Source organism: Pantherophis guttatus, chromosome 8 (assembly GCF_059756535.1).
Source record: "Pantherophis guttatus breed Tessera chromosome 8, ASM5975653v1, whole genome shotgun sequence".
Lineage (NCBI taxonomy): Eukaryota > Metazoa > Chordata > Lepidosauria > Squamata > Colubridae > Pantherophis > Pantherophis guttatus.
The window spans coordinates 70,682,227-70,707,802 of record NC_142070.1 but is presented as its reverse complement, the minus strand read 5'-3'; the positions used below and the strand labels follow the sequence as shown (position 1 = coordinate 70,707,802).

The following is a 25,576-nucleotide window of genomic DNA, read 5'->3' as shown; positions in this document are numbered from 1 at the left end:
ATAGAGCTGGAAGGGACCTTGGAGGTCTTCTAGTCCAGCTCCCTGCTCAAGCAGGAGAACCTATACAATCTTAGGCAAGCAACTGTCCAGTCTCTTCTTAAAAACCTTCAGTGATGAAGCGCCCACAATATCTGGCAGGCAAGCTGTTCCACTGGTTAAGAATAAGAATAAGAATAATAATTTTAACAGTGAGGTTAATGGTCCTCACTGTTAGGAAGTTTCTCCTTAATGCCAGGTTGCTTCTCTCTTTGATCAGTTTCCAACCATGGCTTCTTGTCCTGCCCTCCGGTGCTTTGGAGAATAATTTGACCCCCTCTTCTTTGTGGCAGCCTCTCAAACACTGGAATGCTGCTATCACGTCACCCCTAAATGCTGCTACTCCGTCATCCCGTTGTCGAAAATGGCACAGGGCCTCCTGCTTGAGTAGGGGGTTGGACTAGAAGACCTTCGAAGTCCCTTCCAATTCTGTTATTCTGTTTGATTCGTCTTACTCCACTGCTTTCCTCGGCTTGCCTGATCTCTTGTGTGTTAAGTCTCCGGTTGTACAGCAAAGGATGGGGTGGATCCTACCATTCGTCTTCCTGATCGTCTCTGGAAAACTGGGAATAAATGCGGGGTAAGGAATTAAAGGAACTTAATCCCGTTCATAAAGAAAACGGTTTAGAAAATTTAAGATGCACGAATCCCAGCCATCACAATTCAGGCCTTGTGATTTAGCCTCCCTCTCCCCAGTTTGATGAATCTGGCCATTTCCCCCACTATAATGCATTATTAAAATTGACTCTGAAATATGCTCGTCTAGGAACTTCTGGGGAGCAACATGGAAACAGCAATTAATTAGCTTTCAAGAACATAAACCCATCTGAATGCCGTAGGACAGATCTCAGGTCGGTAGATAGGAATTTATCCGTCCATCCATCCTCTTTCTCTCTCTCTCGTCATATTTTAAGAAACGCAGGCTTAACGCACTTGAAAATATCCCTGGCCTGAATGCTGTTAGGAAAAAAAAATCTGCTTTATCTGTTTTTAAATATGATACTCCCGATAGTAGTTCCAACGGTGTTTTTTTTCCCCCTTCTCTCTCATCTTCAGGCAGTCCAACTTCTAGATCCTTCTAGCCTCTATTAGATTGAGAATGTCTGATCTGAGACAAGTTGACCATCAACAAAATGTGGTTGTTTGACGGTACTATTCAGATCTGCTCGATTAAACCATAATCTTAGGGGTTAAACCAGGAAGTATGCCTTTGCACGGAATTTATTTCTTAATTCCACCCTTTCTGGGAGATGACGGTTTTTATAATCTGTAAACAATGGCATATATATATATATATATATATATATATATATATATATATATATATATATATATATTTGATTTTTTTGAAATGCAATCATGATTGCCATTTTGATTTCCAGATTGCTGAATTTAAGGAAGACGAGAGAGGCCTACAACGAACCCTGAGTCCTTCGGGAGAAGGGCGGTATGTAAATTTAAATATTAAATTAAATTATTATTAAATTATATTAAAATCAAATAAATATTTTCCTTACTAATTTTTTCAGAGAGGATACCCAATAGGAACAGCTCTGGTTTGAATTCAATACGTTGCTGTGTCATTTCTTCCAACCAAGTCTTAATTTTATTCCAATAATTTTTAGCTTCAGGGCATGTCCACTACCTATGATAATATGATGGTTTATGCCACCTTTTGAAGAAAAGGAGTGCAAATGTGGCCTGCTGTTTAGGGTTGATTTCACATGATTTCAAGAAACAATAGAGTTATTTTCAAGATTTGTAGACATCCTTTGAAGCAGTTTTCGGATTTGAGTTCGAAGCACTGCAGGCGCTCCTGCGTGCAACATGCTAAGCTGTTGTGAACCGTCTGAAACATGGTTTAAAGAAGTAATCCAATTCTACGAGTATGCACCACAAAATGGAGCTGGGCGTAGTAGCTGCCTTCCTGTGGATTGCCGGAGAGAAACTTCATGAAGACTACCGATCACTCTCTCTTCTCTTGTACAACAAGGTTCATCCTGGCTCATTGATCTAGCCCAGTATTTCTGAACCTCGGCGATGTGAAGATGTGTGTGGATTTCAATTTCCAGAATTCCCCAGTCACCACGGTCTGGTAGAAGTGGCCTACAAGATCACAAACCCAAACAAGAACCAAGAAACTCAAATTATTACAAGATAGATGTGAAGAACTCCACATTCAGACAGGACAGTTGAAATCATGGTAAGATAAGCATGAATATTAGCAAAACTTCACTAAATACTTTCTTATCTGTATGTGCTAGGCTGTATCCACTACACACACGTCTCTATTTTTGTACATCATAGACTCGCAGTTGTAGTTTAGCCTAGAGCAAGGGTCAGCAACCTGCGGCTCCGGAGCCACATGCGGCCTCTGCTGTGGCTCCCTGTCATGTGATCCCACCATTGGCTGGCCCCGCCCCTCGCCCTCTCCTCCCAGTCACTCCTCGCCTGGCGTAAGGGCGATGGCGGGAGGTGGAGAAGCAGCCAGGGCAGAGACAGAGATACAGAGAGAGTGGGAGAGACAGAGAGACAGAGAGAGATACAGAGAGAGAGGGAGAGAGGGAGGGAGGGGAGAGAGAGAAATGTCAAAAGGATTGTGTGGTTCCCGGTGTTTTTTAACAACTGGTTCTCTGCCCTAATGACCGGCTGGGTAGGCGTGGCTAGTGGGGGTCATATGACTGGTGAAAGTGACTGACATTGAGTTGGCCATGCCCACCTAGGTTTTGTGTCTCCCGGTGTTTTCTTTTCTGTGGGAAAAAGGTCTAAATGGCTCTTTGAATATTTAAGATTGCAGACCCCTGGTTTAGGTTCATGCTTTTGCAAGAACACAGGTAAATGTTTCTGGTTGAGATTGTTACGTTCTAGGGCAGATGTCAGCAACCTGCAGTTCTGGAGCAGCATGTGGCTTTTTCACCCCTCTGCTGCGGCTCCCTGTCACTCAAAATATGCGTCACAACCGCCAATGTGCGACACCTGCTAGCACACGATTTATTGAGCTTTTCAACCCCCCGGTAGGCCAACGTTGGATAAATCCAAGAAAAGAAAAGTTTCAGAAGAAAACAGAATGTTAAATTCAACTACATAGGCTAGTTTTGTGGTCGCTTAAGAAATAGTCAGGCACGGGAAGGGTTTTGTGGCTTCCGGTGTTTTCTTTTCTGTGGGAAACAGGTCCAAATGGCTGTTTGAGTGTTTAAGGTTGCAGACCCCTCTTGTAGGGAATTTAGAAAGAGCATCAAGTAATCCAAGCAGTTCTACAGCTAAGGTTTTTCCATGCAATCAATGGTTTCAGGTTCAGAAATGATTTGTCAGAATACTTAGAAAATGAATAATCCTACACTGGTTTCCTAGATGCTTCCAAGCAGAGTTTCAATTGTGCTGAGGGTGCTACGTTGACTTTTTTCGACCATATCCTGTGGCTACCTCTGTAGATGACTGACTCTCTTAAGTTACTTAGGTGATTAGAAGCCTTGAAGACCGAAATGATACACAGTATGGAATACGTTACAGGGTGTCACTCTGCGCAGGTAGTCCTTGATTTACAACAGTTCATTTAATGACTGTTCAAAGTTACAACGGCGCAGAAAAAATGTGACTTACGACCGTTTTTCACAGTTACAACCTTTGGAGCATCCCCATGACCACGTGTATCAAAATCCCCGATGCTTGGCGACTGGTTCATATTTATGACCGTTGGCGGTGTCCCAAGGTCATGTGATCCCCTTTTGCGACCACCTGAGAAGCAAAAGCAGTGGGGAAGCCAGATTCACTTAACAACTGGGTTACTAACTTATCAGCTGCAGTGATTCACTTAACAACTGTGGCAAGAAAAGTCGTAAAATGGGGCAAAACCCACTTAGCAAATGTCTCACTTAACAACAGGAATGTTGAGCTCAATTCTGGTCATAAGTCGAGGACTCGCTGTATTCTGATCTGCGGCCTTATTCACACATCATCACTAAGGCATAATGCAGGATGTGGAAACCATCCACCGTGGCATAGTGGATTTGGTGAAGCAGGCCACTGTAGCTTAACCAGAATGAAAACAAATACATATTAATGGGACATATGACTCAGTCCAGGCCTCTGGAATGTACAGAATAAAACTGTAAGAACTATCCAGATTTTTTTCCTCAGAAGATTTGGAAGGCTTTGTGATAGAGATTGCCTTAATGGGATTGAAAGGAATTGGGAAATGCTTGACTAAGCAAAATACAAGGCAAGATTAAAGATGGCCTATTAAAACTGACCTAGTGCTGTTGTCCTCCAAACCATCTAAGATTTCAAATTGTAAATAATTAGAGAATATATATATATATATATATATATATATATATATATATATATATCCTGTTTTCCCCAAAATAAGACATCCCCTGACAAGACATTCCCCTTGGCAAAAAGGCCAAGCGCTTATATCAAGGTTCAAAGAAATATAAAACAGGGTCCTATTTTTGGGGAAACACAATATTTTTGCCCAGAAGTTTATTATGTACAGAAGGCCAAGCATTTGTTTATAGACAGTGAACTTGTTTTGCTGTTAATATTGGTCTGAAAAGGAATGACAGAAATACAGAAATCATGTGGGAGTTATGATTTTAAATATCAATTATTCCTTGTGGAAAAAATTTGAGAAGAGAGCAAAATATGTACATTTTAGGGCCCAAATTAGTATTGCTTTATTGTGCTGAAATTCAGGTTAGTTCTTTTTATTATTAATAGGGTATTTTTCCTTTTTCCTCCAGTCCTTTGGATTGCTGCACCTAGGGAGCCAAGATACTGCTTGAAATAGCAACAAGCAGTACCAGTATTTTTTGGACTATAAGACGTACTTTCCACGCAACCCCCCATCTCATGGGAAGTAGCAGTGGGGGGAGGGTGGTTGGTGCAGTTCCGATCAGCTGTTTTAGGCGGCAGGAATCGCCGCCACCTATCACCTGAATAGGCCAGAGCGGTGGCGAAAGGGGCTGCAGCGGCAGCAAACAGGCGGCGGCGAATGGACCGCAGCAGTAGCGAGTGGGCCAGGCTGTGGTGAACGGGCTGTGGTAAACGGGCGGCGGAAGCACAGGCATATTTTCTTTTCTTGTTTTCATCCTCTAAAGCAGCGGTGAAATCTGAACCGGTTTACTACCGGTTCACTGGCTGCGCATGCACACCACACACCAAATGCAAGGTGTGCACGCGCAGTGCATGCCAAAAGGAGGCATGTGGTAAGTAGAACAGCGCGTGAGGGGGGGATGATCAGCTGTGGCGCACGATCTTTTTTTTTAAAAAAAGCCTCTGACGATTGCGCAGCTCAGCTGCGATTGTCGGAGGCTTTTTTTTTTTTTACTTTTAAAAGCATTTTTTTCAGCCGAAGAGTTTGTAGGAAAAAAATGCTTTTAAAAGTAAAAAAAAAAGCATCTGATGATTGCCCAGCTCAGTTGGGCATGGGGGAGGGGGGGCAGGGATTTTTGCTATCGGTTCTCCGAACTACCCGCCGCCATCGCTACCGGATTGGGCGAACCGGTCCGAACCAGGAGCATTTCACCCCTGCTCTAAAGTTAATGTGCGTCTTATACTCCAGAGCGTCTTATAGTCTGAAAAATACAGTATATTTCTCTATAAAAAGAGAAAAAAAAAATAGATAAATCTGAGTTTGTCCTGTGTTTAAAGTACAGTAAATTTTCAAAGAAAGAACTTATCTCTGTCCCTTCTGAAAATGACTGAGTGTCACTCACATATTTCAGCCACAATCTGGATTTGAAGGACATTCCAAACCTGATATCAATATTTATTACCGGTTTATTTTATTGGCCCTTATTTGATTCCTAATTCCCATTATGCGTGTGGTTGCTGCGGTGTGGAGACTTAAAGGATTTATTTCATTACATTTGCAGATTACATTTCCAAGATAAGCGGGGCTGCAGCCTAATTCCATTATATTGCCAACAGCAGTATTGGAATCCTTTCTCCGCTACAGCTCATTTATTTTACCTCAAGTTACTGTATTATAGATTTATTCTTCAATGGAAGATTGAAGATTTCATTGTCGCTTTGGATTTATTACAGCGCAGGGAAAGAAACGAGGTTGGTATTTATGGTTTATATGTAGTCCTCGGCTTACGGCCACAATTGAGCCCCAGATTTCTGTGGCAGAGAGAGGCAGTTGTGAAGTGTGTTTTGCCCCATTTTATGACTTTTCTTGCCTCCGTTGTTAAGTGGATCACTGCGGTTGTTAAGTTAACAACACGGTTGTTAAGTGAATTTGGTTTCCCCATTGATTTTGCTTGTCAGAAGGTCTGAACCAGGGGTGGGTTCTCCTTACCTTTACTACCAGTTTGTAGCGGGGCCGCGCGCGCTCTCTCTTCTGCACATGCACAGAAACTTCTGCACATGCACAGAAGCATTTTGGTGACTTCGGGGTCAGTGGGCGGAGCCTCCCTCCGGTTTTACTAGAACCGGTGCAAACCGGAGGCAACCCCACCACTGATCTGAACCAATTGCCAAGCATCCAAATTTTGATCACGTTGTCATAGGGATGCTGCAAAGGTCATAACTGTGAAAAACGATCATAAGTCACATTTTTCAGTGCCGTTCTAACTTTGAAAGGTCACTAAACGAACGGTTGTAAGTCGAAAACTACCTGTACTGTGTTGTTTCTATTTTTGAAAGCTTGTTTTACAATGTATAAAAAGGGCAACATCTGTAAATAGTTCTAATGTTGAAAAATGTTTGTAACATTTCTTGAAAATCTCTTTGTTTGGAAAAATGATTTTATGTACTTCTCATTGAAGAACTTGCCAACCAGTAAAAACCTTCTAGAATATAGAATACAGAATTAAAGTTGTATATACCAAAAAATAATTTGCCACTCAGATCTAATTATATTGCCAGCAAAATATTTAAAATTTGCCCATGAGCTGTTTCAAAGAGCCTTCCATTATTTGATGCCAACTTTCTCCATCCTTTTCTCTCTGTATTATTGTACGGCTATTGTGTTTTTATTTTTCCATACTTTTCATTTCATACTATATTTTTTAATGTAATCACAGAGAGCCATTTTGGCAGGGGTGAAATCCAAAATTTTTCTCTACCGGTTCTGTGGGCGTGGCTTGGTGGGCATGGCAGGGGAAGGATATTGCAAAATCTCCATTCCCACCCCACTCAGGGGCCAGCCAGAGGTGGTATTTGCCGGTTCTCCGAACTATTCTAAATTTCTGCTACCGGTTCTCCAGAACCTGTTAGAACCAGGGTGGATAAAAATCAATGATTTTTTTTAAAAAAAATCAAAAAAATCGGATTTTTTTGATTTAAATCGGATTTTTTTTTATTTTTATTGAATTTATTTTAATAAAAAACTTTTGGGGTAAAAAATCTATCGTAAGATAGTTTTCTATTTAAGATACATAAATAATTTAGTTTATTCAGCATGAAATGGAGCTTAGTTATGTAGCATGAGGCTGTATATTCTGCAACACTGGGACTATCGGTGAGTCAACGGTGGGTCAAAGGAGTAGCAGAGATGACAGTTGCTCTTTAAAAATTATGATTTAAATCGAGTTGATTTAAATCAAGTCTTTTTACTAGTGATTTAAATCATGATTTAAATCATGATTTAAATCGACTCGATTTAAATCAAATCCACCCTGGTTTGAACCTGTTAGGATTTCACCCCTGCATTTTGGGTACATTAAATTTACAACTACAACTGAGCCCAAAATGTCCACTGCTAAGCAAGAGAGCTGTCAAGTCAGTTTTGTCCCATGTTACGATCTTTCTTGCCACAGTTGTTAAGTGAATCCTGCCAGCTGTGAAGTTACTAACACGGTTGTTAAGTCAATCTGGCTTCCCCCATTGACTTTGCTTGTCAAAAAGTCGTAAAAGGGGTTCCCATGACCCCAGGACACTGCAACTGTCATAACTGTGAGTTCAGTTGCTGGGCATCTGAATTTTGATCCTGTGACTCTGGGGATGCTGCAACGGTCACAGGTGGTGTGAAAAACCGTCATTTTTTTCAGTGCCATTGTAACTTTGAATGGTCACTAAATGAACTGTTGTAAATTGAGGACTACCTCTACTTCATTTAACTTTATTGAAAATTCAGTCTGCTATGGGTAGATGGAAGTTGGTAACGGTCAATGGAAGGGAAGAAGGGCAACACTAAAATGTGTGATTGGGTAAAGTTGCTAACTGTTTCCTGGAAGAAAGATGTAGAAATTACAAGTCACAAAAAGAAGAGACGTTTGCTTTTATTTTTTTTAATATATTGTGCAAAAAATATATTTTTTTTATGGTGGTCATTATGAATGCAAAATTAGAACTGAATCTAAGCTGCAAAACCTCTGTTTATTCATAGAGGTATAACAATGCTGGAAACAGAAGATTAATATCGGTTTTTGCATAATCCAGCTCAATGCAAATGCATTTAAATTCTTGTTTATTTGTATTCCAACTGTGTTTATGGGGATTATTGCCTGGTATAGGTGTTTAGGTTTGCTGCCTAAAAATCCCCATGACATGGAATGAAATACCAACCCAATGTTTTTATAGAAATCAGTGAGGTTGAAACATACCGTATTTTTCGGAGTATAAGACGCACCCTTTTCCCCCCTTCTCTGGATCCGGCGGTTTTGGCTAACTATCGTCCAGTCTCCAACCTTCGCTTCATTGCGAAGGTTGTTGAGAGTGTGGTGGCGCAACAGCTTCCCCGGTACCTGGATGAAGCTGTCTATCTAGACCCGCTCCAGTCCGGCTTCCGGCCTGGGCACAGCACGGAAACGGCATTGGTCGCATTGGTGGATGATCTCTGGAGGGCCCGGGATAGGGGTTGCTCCTCTATCCTGGTCCTGTTAGACCTCTCAGCGGCTTTTGATACCATCGACCATGGTATCATGTTGCACCGGTTGGCGGGGTTGGGGGTGGGAGGCACCGTTTTGCGGTGGTTCTCCTCCTACCTCTCTGACCGGTCGCAATCTGTGTTGACAGGGGGGCAGCGGTCGACCCCGAGGCACCTTGCTTGTGGGGTGCCACAAGGGTCGGTCCTCTCGCCCCTTCTGTTCAACATTTATGTAAAGCCGCTGGGTGAGATCATCCGTGGCTTCGGGGTGGAGTTCCATCAGTACGCTGATGACACCCAGCTGTACATCTCCACCCCAGGCCACCCCAATGATGCCCTTAAAGTGATGTCCCAGTGCCTGGAGGCCGTGCGGGCCTGGATGGGGAGAAACAGGCTCCAACTCAACCCCTCCAAGACCGAGTGGCTGTGGCTTCCGGCGTCCCGATATAGCCAGCTGACGCCATCGCTGGCTATTGGGGGCGAATCACTCGCCCCCACGGAGAGGGCTCGTAACTTGGGCGTCCTCCTGGACGCACGGCTGTCGTTAGAAGATCATTTGGCGGCCGTGGCCAGGGGGGCTTTTTATCAGGTCCGCCTGATACGCCAGTTGCGCCCCTTTCTAGATCGGGACTCCCTACGCACAGTCACTCAGGCACTCGTCACTTCCCGCCTGGACTACTGCAACGCTCTCTACATGGGGCTCCCCCTGGGGTGCACCCGGAGGCTCCAGCTGGTCCAGAACGCGGCCGCGCGGGGGATTTTGGGGGCGACGAGGCGCTCCCACGTGACACCTCTCCTGCGCGAGCTGCACTGGCTCCCGGTGGTCTTCCGGGTGCGCTTCAAGGTGTTGGTGACCACCTTTAAAGCGCTCCATGGCTTAGGGCCGGGGTATTTACGAGACCGCCTTCTGCCACCAATAGCCTCCCACCGGCCAGTACGCTCCCACAGAGTGGGCCTCCTCAGGGTGCCGTCCGCCAGACAATGTCGGCTGGCGACCCCCAGGGGGAGAGCCTTCTCTGTGGCGGCGCCCACCCTCTGGAACAACCTCCCCCCAGAGCTACGTACAATAACAGACCTCCGGATTTTTCGTCGGGCCCTAAAAACCCATTTATTTCAACTAGCTGGGCTGGCTTGAGTCAAATTTTAAACGGATTTTAAATTGGAATGTTTTAATTACGGCCAAAATTATTTAATTATTTTAAACAGATTTTAGATTTTGTATGTTTTGTATGTATGTCTTGTTTTTACTTTGGCTGTTCACCGCCCTGAGTCCTACATTGGAGAAGGGCGGTATAGAAATTTAAACAAATAAAAAAAATAAATAAATAAAAGGGGGTGAAAATTTAGGTGCGTCTTATACACCGAATGTAGCCCTGCCCAACCTCTGGCCCCCACCCTTTGGCCTCTGCCTCGCAGCAGTTTACCTCCTTGCAAGCAAATACCAAGAAAAAAAACAGCTCCTTTCAGCTTCAGCACAGCCTAATTAGCACAAGTTGATTGGATTGGCCGCCCGACTCTCAGCTGATTTGCTCTCAGCTGTTTGCTGCAAAGAGGTAAATTGCTGGAGCAGATTTTTTTTTTCCTTGTGCTAATCAAGCTATGCTGAAAACGAAAATGAAAGTAAAGCAGGCTGTTGGCTGTTTGCTGCAACGAGGCAAAATTGTTCAGAGGCAGAGGCAGATTTCTTTTTCTTCTTTTCCTCATCAAAAAAGGTAGGTGTGTCTTACACTCCGGTGCATCTTATACTCCGAAAAATACGGTACTTACATTTAGTAATACTTTCTGTAATGGAATGTGGTCTGGATTCCCAGGAGGGAGGCAGTGCATTCCAGAGAGAAAATGCAGTTTAGCTTGTGTGAGAGAACAAGGATGAAGACAGCTCCTTCATAATGGTTCCCACTTTATGGTGCAAATAGTCTGCTTTAGTTTGGCAAGATTTCTGTCTGAAGGAGAGAAACGATAAATAAATCTGCTTTGAAGAATTGCAACATGTCTTTCTTGGTTTTTGAAGCTTGCCTTGTTGCGAGTACATAACCACTACGTCAAGGAACGTTTAGTCTTTCTTATAAGTACGGTTTTGTGCCTCTCTAGTCAAAGGCTGGGCCCTGAGTTAAGTTACATTTACATAAGTAGGTATAAAACTGTTTCGTAAATACCATTGCTTTCAATGGGAGAATGATTTTATGGCTTCTGTGGAAATCAGTTGGATCTGATTTCAGTTTGATGGATTATGTTTGTACTGACTTACATAAGGCTTTGTTTTAATCAGGGTGGATTTGATTTAAATCGAGTTGATTTAAATCATGATTTAAATCACTAGTAAAAAGGCTTGATTTAAATCAACTCGATTTAAATCATAATTTTTAAAGAGCAACTGTCATCTCTGCTACTCCTTTGACCCACTGTTGACTCACCGATAGTCCCAGTGTTGCAGAATATACAGCCTCATGCTACATAACTAAGCTCCGTTTCATGCTGAATAAACTAAATTATTTATGTATCGTAAATAGAAAACTATCTTACGATAGATTTTTACCCCAAAAGTTTTTTATTAAAATAAATTCGATAAAAATCAAAAAAATCCGATTTAAATAAAAAAAATCCGATTTAAATAAAAAAAATCCGATTTAAATAAAAAAAATCTGATTTTTTTGATTTTTTTAAAAAAAATCATTGATTTTTATCCACCCTGGTTTTAATGTCAGACATTTTAGCTAAAGTAAAAAAGAAACGGTAAAGGTTACAGTCATATCCGATGAACGGTGCTCATCTCCTTTTCTTAGCTGAGGGAGCCAGCATTGTCCGAAGACATGTCCGTGGTCATATGGCCTGCATGACTATATGCCAAGCCGCACAGAGCGTTGTTACCTTCCCATCGAAGTACACTGTTTCCCGTAAAATAAGACACCCCGTGATAATAAGACCAATCAGGCTTTTGAGTGCATGGCCAAAATAAGCCCCCCCAAAAAATAAGCCCTCCCCAAAAAATTTAAATGCGTGAGCAGCCAGTCTCCGCCATTTCCTCTGGTTAGGGTTAGGGAGACAGAGCTGGAAATCAGGTAAGATGGCAAGATGAGCCCCATCTTGCTCCATGTGCCCCAAAATAATAAGACATCCGCGAAAATAAGAATAGAATAGAATAACAGAGTTGGAAGGGACCTTGGAGGTCTTCTAGTCCAACCCCCTGCCCAGGCAGGAAACCCTACACCACTTCAGACAAATGGTTATCCAACATCTTCTTAAAAATTTCCAGTGTTGGAGCATTCACAACTTCTGGAGGCAAGTTGTTCCACTGATTAATTGTTCTAACTGTCAGGAAATTTCTCCTTAGTTCTAAGTTGCTTCTCTCCTTGATTAGTTTCCACCCATTGCTTCTTGTTCTACCCTCAGGTGCTTTGAAGAATAGTTTGACTCCCTCTTCTTTGTGGCAACCCCTGAGATATTGGAACACAGCTATCATGTCTCCCCTAGTCCTTCTCTTCATCAAACTAGACATGCCCAGTTCCTGCAACCGTTCTTCATATGCTTTAGCCACCAGTCCCCTAATCATCTTTGTTGCTCTTCTCTACACTCTTTCTAGAGTCTCCACATCTTTTTTACATCATGGCAGCCAAAACTGAATGCAATATTCCAAGTGTGGCCTTACCAAGGCATTATAAAGTGGTATTAACACTTCACGTGGTCTTGATTATATAAGGCCAAGCACTTATTTCAGAGTTTAAAAAAAATATAAGACAGGGTCTTATTTTGGGGAAAACACAGTAGTACCTATTTATCTGCTTGCAATTGGATGATTTCAAACTGCTAGGTAGGCAGGAGCTGGACCAAGCAAGGGGAACTCACCCCATCATGTAATGCTTGAGTCTCGAACCTGGTCTGTCAGCTTTCCAGTTGACAAGCTCAGCATCTTTAACTGCTGAGTCATCGCGCACACACACACACAGATGCGCACACATACACACTTTAGCTAAAGTACAAAGTCTGATTAGAAAGCACATGTTATAATCACCTTACTGCCAGACGTTTATGGTTCCTCAACGGAATTATAGGCATTATGTCAACTTGAACTTGATTGTTCCTTTGGATTTTCAGAAGTTGAAATCACGTTTTAATGCAAGTTATGAATGTGTGATTGTGAGAATGCCAAACTGGCCAATTCATATTTGGACAATATGTCAGTATAATTTGTGACACTTGGAAATGCTTAAGCAGGTTGCTTATTCTGTAGAAAAATCCTTTTCCTTCTTGTGTTTTGTCAAAGTGCAGATTTTTTAAAGCGGTGTCCAGAATTTTGGTAGGGCACCCAGTGGGCCAATAACCATAGGGAGTACCAGGGGTGAAATCCTCCCAGTTCGGACCGGATCGCCTGATCTGGTAGCGATGGAGGCAGGTGGTTCGGAGAACCGGTAGCAAAAATCCTTGCCCCCCCCTCCCATTGCCCAGCTGAGCCGCGCAATCATCAGAGGCTTTTTTATTTTATTTTTAAAAGCATTTTTTCTACAACCTCTTTGGCCAAAGAAATGCTTTTAAAAGTAAAAAAAAAAAGCCTCTGATGATCGCGCGGCTCAGCTGGGATCATCAGAGGCTTTTAAAAATATTTTTTCTATAACCTCTTTGGCTGAAGAGATTATAGAAAAAATGTTTTTAAAGGGAAAAAAAGCCTCTGCCAATCAGGCAAGTCAGTGGGATCATCAGAGGCTTTAAAAGCATTTTTTACAACCTCTTCAGCCGAAGAGGTTGCGAGGGGTCTGTAGATATTTTCACAGCCATCTTTCTGGCTCGCGCAGTATACAGGTCTTCAACAGATGCCCCATTTCAATAGCCTGCGCACCTCATGTGTTCTCTTTGATTTTTTTTAAAAGCTCAAAAACACACCTATTTAAAGCAGGCTTTTAACCATTGTTTTAAATGCTGGTTTAAAACATTTTTTAATATCTCAGGTTCTAATTTTTCTTTTTTAATGCAAACCACTGAGAGACCTTGGTATTCGATGGTATGTATAAATAAGCAAACAAACAAACAAATAATAACTTTGGTTAAGCCGAGATGGGATGGACTTTTTCCATATATCGTTATATAACAAAGCTTTGTTAACAAAACGTTGGTTCACTTTGAACATATTTTTCTCTGTCTCTCTCTCTCTCTTTCAGATAATACATTATCACAAGGATGGGGGAGAGTGAAACTCAACACTCAGATTCAGATCCTCGTAATTTAGCCAGCCACAGTAAAAAGGAAAGTCTTGAAAATGTGGAAGATGGTGAAAGCAGGTAAGATGTGGGAGTACATGAATTTTTTTTTCTTTTTGCTGAGGATCTAAACTTACTTTTTCTTTCTTTCTTTTTCTTTCTTTCTTTCTTTCTTTCTTTCTTTCTTTCCTTCCTTCCTTCCTTCCTTCCTTATTTATTTATTTATTTATTTATTTATTTATTTATTTATTTATTTATTTATTTATTTCAAATGGCATCCATCCCGCAGTTCAAGGCAACTCTGAGTGGTTTACAATGTAACATATATATTGTAATCCCATGTAATCCATAAACTTGGATTAATGTCACAGTTCCTAAGTCTTTGAGTGGTTTTATGCCATAAAGTCATTGGTGAGTCTTAGCGAACACATAGATAGCAATAGCAATAGTACTTAGACTTCAGTGGTGGGTTGCCCCCGGTTCGGACCAGTTCGCAAGAACCGGTAGTAAAACCGGCGGGAGGCTCCACCCACCAACCCGGATGTCATCAGGACGTTTCTGGGCACGCGCAGAAGCTCGCACACGATCCCGTTGAGAACCGGTAGTAAAGGTAAGTAGAACCCACCCCGTTAGACTTATATACTGCTTCACAGTGCTTTACAGCCCTCTCTAAGTGGCATACAGAGTCAGCATTTTCATATGACTCACAACTTAATAAAGAACAGTTATAGATTGCACAGAGTGGTGTCTCTCAATTTAGCAAGCTTAAGTTGTGTGGACTTCAACTCCCGGCATTCCCCAACCAACAGGTTTATCAGACTGTTACGATGCAATCTGTAGCAATAACAGTTATGTGTGTAATAGACTATAGAGCCGTGATGGCGAATCTATGGCAGGCGTGCCACAGATGGCACACAGAGCCATATCGGTGGGCACGTGAGCTCAGCTCCAGCTGATTTTTGGGCCTTCTGGGCCCACTGGTAGTTGGCAAACAGGCCGTATCTGGCCTCCGGAGGGCCTCCAGGGGTGTGGGGAAGGCCGCTTTCACCCTTCCCAGGCTCCTAGAAATGCTCTGGAGCCTGGGGAGGGCGAAAAACAGGCCTACCGGGCTCACTGTCCCATTGCGTGCCAAAAGGGTGGGGCGCATAGAATTATGGGTGTGGGCATGCATGCTCACGACCCCCCCCTCCCGTGTGAGCCCCACTTTTGGCACGCGATGGCAAAAAAGTTAGCCATCATTGCTATAGAGTAATTTCTTAGGTATTCAGGAGGTAAAAAAGATGGCATAAAGTAGAGTACAATAAAGAATGAAAGAAATATCAGAATACTTTATGGGATTGTACTTAGTTTAGTTTATCGGGGTCATAGACCAATTTGAAATACATTCAACATGAAAACATAAGGTTCCCCATAGTAAGAGTAAGCATGAACCATAGTATACAGAACTGTGGGACGTTTTTAATTTTTAATTCAAAAATAAGACAGAATAAAAGTAACTTTATGATGAGGTTGCTATTTTTAATAGTTCTACTGTATATATATATATATATATATTTGTTTCAGTAAAACTGGTGATACAAAGAAAAATAACACAGTGGGCAAGGAAGATAAGGAAGAAAAGAAAAATGAAAGTAAACCTGAGAAGAAAAATAATGAGGAGTAAGTGCTTTTAAGTTTCTACACAGAACAATCTTCTGTTAAAACGCATTACTACCCAAGCAGATTTATAGGCAAGATCCTTTGGTTATATAATAATCCTTTGTTAGTCTATGGAGGTAGTTCAGACAAAAAGCACATCAATAAATACTAGCTCTACCTTTATTGTAAGATTACATTCATAGAATTCTGCAAGTCCCGAAGCCCACTCCTTTCCTTTAATTCCCCAGAAATTAAAGGGGCCCTTTTGATATCTTTCCCATGCCCTCCCTCCTATGAGTTGAGGCAGGGGTGAAATGCTCCTGGTTCGGACCGGATCGCCCGATCCGGTAACGATGGCGGCGGGTGGTTCGGAGAACCGGTAGCAAAAATCCCTGCCCCCCCCCCAGCCCATGCCCAGCTCAGCCGCGCGATCATCAGAGGCTTTTTTTTTAATTTTTAAAAGCATTTTTCTATAACCTCTTTGGCCGAAAAAATGCTTTTCAAAGTTTTAAAAAAAAACCTCTGATGATTACACGGCTCAGCTGGGATCGTCAGAGGCTTTTAAAAGCATTTTTTTCTACAACCTCTTTGGCTAACAATTGGTGGGATTCAGTTAAGAAGGGCAATGCAGAATCCTGGTTTTGCTATTGCTAAATGATGTGGTGAACTTTACAACTCTGTCGCTTAGCAATGGAAATTCCAGTCCCCATTGCTGTTGTAACTTGAAAACTCTTTCTACAGTCTATCTTCATAGTATCATAGAGTTGGAAGGGATCTTGGAGGTCTTCTAGTTCAGGGGGCCCCAATCCCCGGCCCATGGCCCGCTACCGAGCCTCGAGCCATTCAGAACCGGGCTGTGGAAGTGGTGGGCGAGTGTGCATTCACGCGCATCCCACCTGCACAAACAGCCAGCAAGCATTTGCGCAAGTGGCGGGTGTGAAAACGGAGCTGCGCATAGGCTTGCTTGCCTGCCTGCCACTCATATGGAACCATCCCCTCTTCCACCCCCAAAGCTCGTCCGCAAAGCCAGAAAATTGGGTTCAACTCCCTAGCAATAACATAGCTGATACCAGTGGTGAAATTAAAAAATTTCCCCTACCGGTTCTGTGTGTGTGGCTTGATGGGGGGGAGGTCATGTGACTGGGTGGGCATGGCCAACTTGACATCACTCACATCGAGGGGCTCCTCACCGGCCCCTCCCCTCCCAGCCACTTCTTGTCGCAAATGACAAGAAAATGGGGAAGGGAATATTCCTGCCTACTATTCTTCCCTCAGTCTGTGCTGAGACTGAGGAATGGATGACAGGCAGGAAAATCCCCTTCCCCATTTTCCTGCCTTTCACGAAAACGGCTCCATTCTAACTGCTCCCCCCCGTCCCCCTCCCTCCTGGGGGCTACCTTAAAGGGACAGCCTGCAGGAGGTCTGTTCTGAATGGAGGGAGAAAAGTTAGCATTCTCTCTGCTGCATTTAACATTGAATTCTGTGGAATATCAAGCGGCTGGAAGAGGTAAGCGGGGACCAGCCAGGTGTGGGTGGGGCCAAGGAGGGGTAATTACTACCAGTTCGGCAAACTGATGTCCATAATCTCTAGCGGTTTGCCCGAACTGGTAGGATTTCACCCCTGGCTGATACTATTGATCAGGAGGCAACCTAGTGGGACTTGCTTGAAGTGACTCCGACTGGGATGTTTTGTCTTGCCTATTTGCACCCACATTCATTAGGAAGGCAATGCTAGCAAGCCACATCTGGAAAGCAGAAGGTTTTCCAGTGTTCTCCATGCCTGCTGGTGCTTTAGCGTTCTCTTTGGACAGTGACATGATGGACAATTGAAAGGGGTAGAACATGGGAAAGGGGCGTGGCAGTTTCCATCTCTTGACATCATCCACTTTGGGGCTTTGAGAGAGGACAATCTAACCATTATCCTGAATTGTCTTCTTGTTCCAATGTTATATGGTAGATAACTACCTATATCTTGGCATCCAAACAGAATATTTGTATTTTGCAACCCCTTGAGCCAAAGTTAAATTGTAGAGATTTCTAAGAAAGAGTTGATTCAGTGAAATCACTTCTGTTTCAACTTGGGCCACCATTTTGTATGAACAGTTAATGCACGGCTGTCTTTAGAAGAGCATATGACGGCCGTGGCCAGGGGGGCTTTTTATCAGGTCCGCCTGATTCGCCAGTTGCGTCCCTTTCTGGATCGGGATTCCTTACGCACAGTCACTCAAGCACTCGTCACTTCCCGCCTGGACTACTGCAATGCTCTCTACATGGGGCTCCCCTTGAGGAGCACCCGGAGGCTCCAACTGGTGCAGAATGCAGCCGCGCGGGGGATTATGGGAGCGAGGGGGGGCTCCCATGTGACACCTCTCCTGCGTGAGCTGCATTAGCTTCCAGTTGTCTTCCGGGTGCGCTTCAAGATGTTGGTTGCCACCTTTAAAGTGCTCCATGGCATAGGACCTGGGTATTTGCAGGACCGCCTTCTGCCGCCGATAGCCTCCCACCGACCAGTACGCGCCCACAGAGAGGGACTCCTCAGGGTGCCGTCAGCCAGGCAATGTCGGCTGGCGACCCCCAGGGGGATGGCCTTCTCTGTGGCAGCTCCTGCCCTCTGGAACGATTTGCCCCCAGAGATACGAAGGATATCGGATCTCCGGGTCTTTCGCCGTGCCCTGAAAACTTTTCTTTTCCATCAAGCAGGGCTGGCGTGACCCCCCTCCCCCTTTTTTAGTCTTTTTAGTTGTTTAGTTTTAAATTTTCATGGGGTTTTAAATTGAATTGTTTTAAATTGGGCCAGTTATATAATGCTTTTAATAATTTTAAATTTTGTATCTGCATGTGTTTTAGCTCTGGCTGTTCACCGCCCTGAGTCCACTAGGAGAAGGGCTGTATACAAATTGAAATAATAAAATAAATAAATAAATAAATAAATAATGTATGAATGGATAATTTTTCCTTATGCTTACCTCTTCAGGGGGAAGAATGAAATATTTGTCATTGATCCCTCTGGAAATCTTTATTACAACTGGTTGTTCTGCATCACATTGCCTGTCATGTACAATTGGACAATGATCATCGCTAGGTATTGTAATATTATACAAAAACTGACCATATTAGAAGTGTTGCTGTGTCTTAAGCTCAGCTTCCCAACTTGGCATCATCCAGCTCTTTGTGAGCTTCAACTCCCATAATTGTTATCCATCAAAGCAATTGGTTGCTTTAAACAGAGAAGGAACTTCTTTCTTTCTTTCTTTCTTTCTTAATCTTTTAATTTTTGTTGCATTCTTTGAAGCTGTTTTCATCTGTAAGCTAATCAGAGTTGTTCGGAATTGTGCGGCATGCACATTTAATAAATAAATAAGCAGAAAATGCGATCCTGTCCTACCACAAAATCAGTTAAGTTCATTGAGAAATATTGGTTGCCCATTGGTCGTGGTTTAAGAAACGCCTGTGAACAATGGAGGTCTCGGCAAAATAACAACATAACAGAGTGTAAAATGTATACCATTTTCGAGTCTGCAATACGGGAATAAGGATATTCACGTAAGAATACTCAGCAGCCATTCTGATGGCTGTTGACAAAATGTACGTAAACTGTTCAAAGATTCCAAAAAACGTTTTATAAATTGTCATTTGCTGAACGTTCAAACTTTTAAATTAGAAACAGAATATCTTTTTGGATGTATGGTTGATTTAACCTTAGGCGATAGCTGATTTCCATAATGATGTCACATCCCATGTTTCAAGGAAGGTTAATTTAAAAAGGAACAGCACCTTCTTCCCCTGCTTAGAGATTTATCCGAGGCTTTTAATTACCGTGTGAAGCTGATGTTGGCTTGTGAATATAGTAAACTGAAATCTATAAGCCCCAATGTCTATCGATTTTCATAAATCCTAGGTAGTGCCTGCCAAGCCTTTTGCTTTATGTGAATACAATAATTTGTCACTTGATGGTGCTGTTAACATCTGTTGTGGCTCCGTTACCTGAGCCTGTGTCATCGGCAGGAGAGGACTCCGAGAGTGAAGGAGAGGAGTTGGCAAGGCCTCCCTCTCCAGGACCCTCCTCTCTGGCAATGCCTTCGGTGTCCGCCGAAGAGCAAAAGATAGGGCCGGGGCCAAGCACGTCCATGCAGCCACAGATGGACAGTAATGAGGGTAATGAGTCTTGGCTGGATCCACACCAACGTCGCAGAGATAAGCGCGCGCAACAGAAGAAAAGGCGTGCCCGAGATTAGGCTGAGTCACTGGACCACACCCCACAGGATATAAAAGGGAGCGTGGTGGCCAGTCAAACCTTGTGACGAACAAAGCTGAAAGCTTCCACACCATTCTGCATTGCCGGACTTTTGGCTATAGACTTTGCTGGCTTATCTCTGGACTTGATTAACTCCGTAATTATTGAGCTGTTTCTTTTGATGTATCAGAAGTGGGGAGAAGTTATCTCTCCTCTTCGTAAATAATAAACTCTTGGCAGGCAGCCACTAGGTTGTTGCCAAGTTCCGGCTGGTTTGGTCTTTAACTCTTGAACGTCTGTTGGTGAGTGTGACAGAACAACATCCTTCTTCACCAAAGCAATTTACATAGCTTTTTAATTTACATAGAGAAACTAAGGCTATTGCTTAACGCATTGTAAGCCGCTCTGAGTCTCCGGAGAAGGGCGGCATATAAATCAAATCACCGAAACGAATAGCTGTTGTTGTTGATGATGATATTTAATGCTTAATTTTTAAATTTCTGGTGTCCTTTGTTCTTACTCAGGGCCTGTTTTGATGAACTTAATCATAACAGCGTAGAAATGTGGTTGATTTTGGACTATTCTGCAGATTTTATTTATGTTGCTGACATGTTTGTGCGGACGAGGACAGGTAAGTGTGTTCTGTTGTCTCTGTTGCGCACTTGAAAATTGGTACAGTGGTACATGTATTCCAGGATTGGATTCTATTTACCTTTACTACTGGTTCGCAACGGGGCTGCACAAGCTTCTGTGCATGCGCAGATCGTCATTTTTGATGTCCGGGCGGGTGGACGGAGCCTCCTGTCGATTTTACTACCGGTTCTGTAGAACCGGACAGAACCAGGAGCAACCCACCACTGATGTATTCCTCAACTTATGACCACAATTGAGCCCAACATTTCTGTTGCTAAGCGAGGCAGTTATTCAATGAGCCGCACCTCATTTTATGACCTTTTCTTGCCACAAATAAGCAAATCATTGCAGTTGTTAAATGAATCATTGCAGTCACTTTGCAGGAAATCTGGCTTTTCTCATTGACTTTGCTTGTCGGAAGCCAGCTAGGAAGTTTCCAGATGTTGATCATATGACTCCAGGACAGTGCAACTCTCATAAATATACAGGTGGTCCTTGACGTACAACAGTTCATTTAGTGACCGTCCGAAGTTACAACAGCACTGAAAAAAGTGACTTACGACCATTTTTCAAACTTATGATCATTGCAAAATTCCCCCTGGTCACCTACGATTTACTTTCAGATGCTTGACAACTGACTCACATGACAGCTGCAGTGTCCCCGGGGTCATGTGACCAATTTTTGCCACATTCTGACAAGCAAAGTCCATGGGGAAACCAGATTCACTTAACAACCTGGTTACTAATTTAACAACTGCAGGGATTCACTTAACAAATGTGGCAAGAAAAGTCGTACAGTGAGGCGAAACTGACTTAACAAATTTCTCACTTAGCAACATAAATTTTGGACGCCATTTTGGTCGTAACTTGAGGACTGTAATGCCAATTGCCAAGTACTCGTGCCTTTTCCCTTCCTATCTAAATTGCAGTAGAACTTTCAGCTTTTATTGTTATTTGTTATTCTCAGTGTGCACAGGAGAACCAAGAACGAGAAATAGTTTAATCATCTTCTTTTTGTAATAACATTCATACTAGGCATTGGTTTTTAAAATAAATTTTATTTGAGCTATTGTTTGCATATTTAATCAAACTGGTGTTTCAACTGGCTAAACAGCATCTCCATGATATAGAAATGAAACAGAGGGGCCACAGCGGTCCAAAAAAATCAAGCTGGAGATCACAATTGTGCAATCAAAACCACATCCTTCTTTTCCAGATACAACTGCACGTTTGTGGCTGCCATCTTGAGTTTTTTGTCCTCTACCCTGCAGGTATCTCTGAATGGACACCTGCAACCAGAAGTAACCATCAGCTTTCAATGGCACTTACGCCTAGATATTTATATATATACATTCAGTATACCTTATGCATTTTTTTGTGAATTCTCTTTGAATGCCAGTACGCTCTCATAGAGAGGGGCTCCTCCGGGTGCCGTCGGCCAAACAATGTCGACTGGCGGCCCCCACGGGGAGAGCCTTCTCTGTGGGGGCACCTACTATCTGGAACGAGCTCCCCCCGGAGATACGGAGGATCCCGGATCTGCGCACCTTCTGCGGCGCTCTAAAGACCTTTTTATTTCACCAGGCGGGCCTGGCCTAACTTTCTCCCTCTTTTTAAACAATTTTAATATTTTAATATTTTTAATATCTTTAATACTCAAAGTCTAAATTTGTTTTAAATTGATTGGGGTTTTAATCTGTCTGGGCCAAACTATTTAATTCGATTTTATTTCTGCTTTTTAAATTTTGTGTGTATGTATTTTATTGTTGGCTGTTCACCGCCCTGAGTCCTTCGGGAGTAGGGCGGTATACAAATCAAATAAAAGTAAAGTAAAGTAAAGTAATGTGTTTATTTTTAATGTGGAAAAGCTGGAGATGTATTTTATGAGGGAATTTTTAAAATTAACTAGGTCCAGAATCTCCTTCCTTACCAAAAAAAGTTCACCCAATTTCATCCAGTGGTTAAGACACTGAAACTCAGAGACTACCTTGTTTCCCCCAAAATAAGACATCCCCTCATAATAAGCCCAATCGGGCTTTTGAGCGCATAACAATAAGGCCAAGCGCTTATTTCAGGGTTCAAAAAAATGTAAGATAGGGTATTATTTTCAGGGTAACATAGTAGTTTTAGTGCCTTAACCATTGGCTAGGAACTAGGAGACCATGAGTTCTAGTCCCATCCTAAACATGAAAGCTAGCTGGGTGAGCAGTCACTCATTCTCAGCCCAACCCACCTCACACAGTTGTATTTTTGGGGAAAATAGGAGGAGGGAGTGTTAGGTATCTTGAGTATAAAAAATAATATTAAGATAGGATCTAAATAAATATAATAAATTTCAGATCCCCATTTTTTAATTTCCGGAGATGATTATCTTAACTATCCATAACGCTGGACAGAAATAGGGAATAAGTGGTCTTCCAAATTCCCTCACAAATACCACTTCAGAAATTCCTGATTATCACAAACCAAGGCCAAATCCTAGTTTGAAAGAGGTGTTCAGTTTCTTGGTTTTGAAATTATGGGAAAACTGTTAAACCCTGCATAAAAATATAAAAGAATTTAACAGTGTTTCTGCGCAATTTTATATATTCCGTTTCCCCCAAAATAAGACATCCCCTGATAATAAGCCCAATCGGGCTTTTGAGTGCATGGCAATAAGGCCAAGCGTTTATTTCAGGGTTCAAAAAATATAAGACAGGGTCTTATTTTCAGGGAACCCCAGTAATAAACAATCACATTAAAAAGTTAATTCAGAATTTTAAATGTGATAAAGTTTCATGGAAATTCACTGTCCTAACGAAGTATTGTTGGAGGAAAAAAAGATGATAAATTTCTAAATGTTGGTTTAGTTCTTCGCATTTTACTTTTAAGTGTGAACTGGAACGGGTCAAAATTCTGACTACTTGCAAAGATGATAGCAATACCTCTAGTTATAGATAATGGTTTAGTAATCACTTCTGTTTCTTTTGTCATTGATTAAAAACAGATTCATACCATAAAAAATTGCTTATGTTTTGCTTCAGGTTACTTGGAGCAAGGCTTGTTGGTGAAGGAAAAATCTAAGCTCAAGAAAAGATACAAGCAAACATCACAATTCAAATTCGATCTGCTGTCCATCATGCCAACTGATCTACTTTACTTCAAATTTGGACTGAATTACCCAGAAATAAGAATAAACAGATTACTTAGAATATCACGCATGTTTGAATTCTTCCAGCAAACAGAAACGAGGACAAGTTATCCAAATATCTTCAGAATCTCTAATCTTGTCATGTACATTATAATTATCATCCACTGGAATGCTTGTATGTATTTCTCCCTCTCAAAAGCGATCGGCTTTGGAACAGACACATGGGTCTATCCCAATGTTACTCATCCTGAATTTGGCAGGCTCGCTAGAAAATATGTGTATAGTCTTTACTGGTCAACACTGACGTTGACAACTATTGGTGAAACACCTCCTCCTGTTCAAGATGTTGAGTATTGGTTTGTTGTTGTTGATTTCTTGGTTGGCGTATTAATCTTTGCTACTATTGTTGGTAATATTGGTTCTATGATCTCTAATATGAATGCTGCCCGGGAGGAATTTCAAGCAAAGATCGATGCTATCAAGCAATATATGCAGTTTCGTAATGTAAGCAAAGATTTAGAAAAACGGGTTATCAAATGGTTTGATTATTTGTGGACAAATAAAAAGGCCATAGACGAAAGAGAAGTCTTGAAATTTCTTCCGGATAAATTACGAGCAGAAATTGCTATTAATGTTCATTTGGAGACATTAAAAAAAGTCCAGATTTTCTCAGACTGTGAAGCTGGTCTGTTAGTTGAGCTGGTTCTGAAACTACAACCTCAGGTATATAGTCCTGGTGATTATATCTGCCGGAAAGGTGATATTGGGCGAGAAATGTATATTATCAAAGAAGGAAAACTCGCAGTGGTAGCCGATGATGGAATAACTCAATTTGTGGTACTTAGTGATGGCAGCTATTTTGGAGAGATTAGCATCCTTAATATTAAAGGTAGCAAAGCTGGAAATAGGAGGACAGCTAATATTAGAAGTCTTGGCTATTCAGATTTGTTTTGTCTGCATAAAGATGACCTGATGGAAGCTTTAATAGAATATCCAGAGGCAAAGACTTTGTTGGAAGAGAAGGGGAAGCAAATCCTTTTGAAAGATGGACTACTGGATTTAGAGCAAGGAAACATGAAAAGAGAGACGGAAAACCTCGAGCAAAAGGTCAGCCAAATAGAAGGAATGCTAGATAATTTACAAACAAGATTTGCTAAACTTTTAGCTGAATATAGTGCTGCGCAGCAGAAATTGAAAATAAGGTTAAGGCAAGTCGAGACCATTGTAAAACCATCCCTAGAGTATGATTTTTCAGACTTAGAAGAACTGCAGAGAACTTCTGGTCATTAAGGATTAAAAAAAAAATTTCAGATATATCATACTTGAGGATAAATTAATAAACGATGGGCAGAAGTATGTTAGATATTCCATTAGATATGGGAAACTATTCATAACAACCAGGTTTTTCTCTGGGCAGTATTTTTTTAAATAAACCATGTTCAACAGACATGTTTAAAAACTTGAATTTTGTTCCTGGGAAAAAATACAACAACGCCATCATCATGTACTGTGGTTCCACAAATGAGAATTTCATGGTTCAGTTTGGAAACGTGGAATCTCAAGGAATTAATGAAGGCTTAATAGCTTTCGTTCTAAATTTCGTCTGTATAATCCATCTAGAAAGAAACAATTTTTCCAGCTACTCAGTAGCTATTGTGGGTTTACAATTGATGGACATTGTTAAACTATTTGATCGTATTAGATTCAGGACAACTTTGTTATCATAACTATCCGGAAAACTCGAAGTAGTTTGTATAATGTGAAAATATTTTTACAAGAAAATCCTGCACTGCTAGTAATATAATAATGATGTTTTTGCAGAATTGTGCCAGTTGTACTGACTGTAAGCTATTCGTCATGAGTTAAAATATTTGTTGGATAAACAGACAGAATTTTTA

The 25,576-nt window shown here is 41.9% G+C and overlaps 1 protein-coding gene across 4 annotated transcripts in view; it reads left to right on the top strand.

Moving 5' to 3' along the window:
* Positions 1 to 25,576, top strand: part of CNGA1 (cyclic nucleotide gated channel subunit alpha 1) — a 27,424-nt gene extending 1,848 nt beyond the window's left edge. Inside the window, exons 2-9 of one of the 4 annotated variants that reach the window (XM_034411363.3) lie at positions 330 to 616; positions 1,419 to 1,483; positions 2,030 to 2,239; positions 14,005 to 14,124; positions 15,607 to 15,702; positions 18,656 to 18,763; positions 20,440 to 20,546; positions 23,572 to 25,576. In XM_034411363.3, coding sequence (XP_034267254.2) covers positions 14,024 to 14,124; positions 15,607 to 15,702; positions 18,656 to 18,763; positions 20,440 to 20,546; positions 23,572 to 24,968 — 1,809 coding nt within the window. In that variant the 5' untranslated portion in view covers positions 330 to 616; positions 1,419 to 1,483; positions 2,030 to 2,239; positions 14,005 to 14,023 and the 3' untranslated portion in view covers positions 24,969 to 25,576. Of the gene's footprint in view, positions 1 to 329; positions 617 to 1,418; positions 1,484 to 2,029; positions 2,240 to 5,915; positions 6,106 to 14,004; positions 14,125 to 15,606; positions 15,703 to 18,655; positions 18,764 to 20,439; positions 20,547 to 23,571 lie in introns of all 4 variants that reach the window. The other 3 variants (XM_087875297.1, XM_034411364.3, XM_034411365.3) reach the window with 3 other exon arrangements.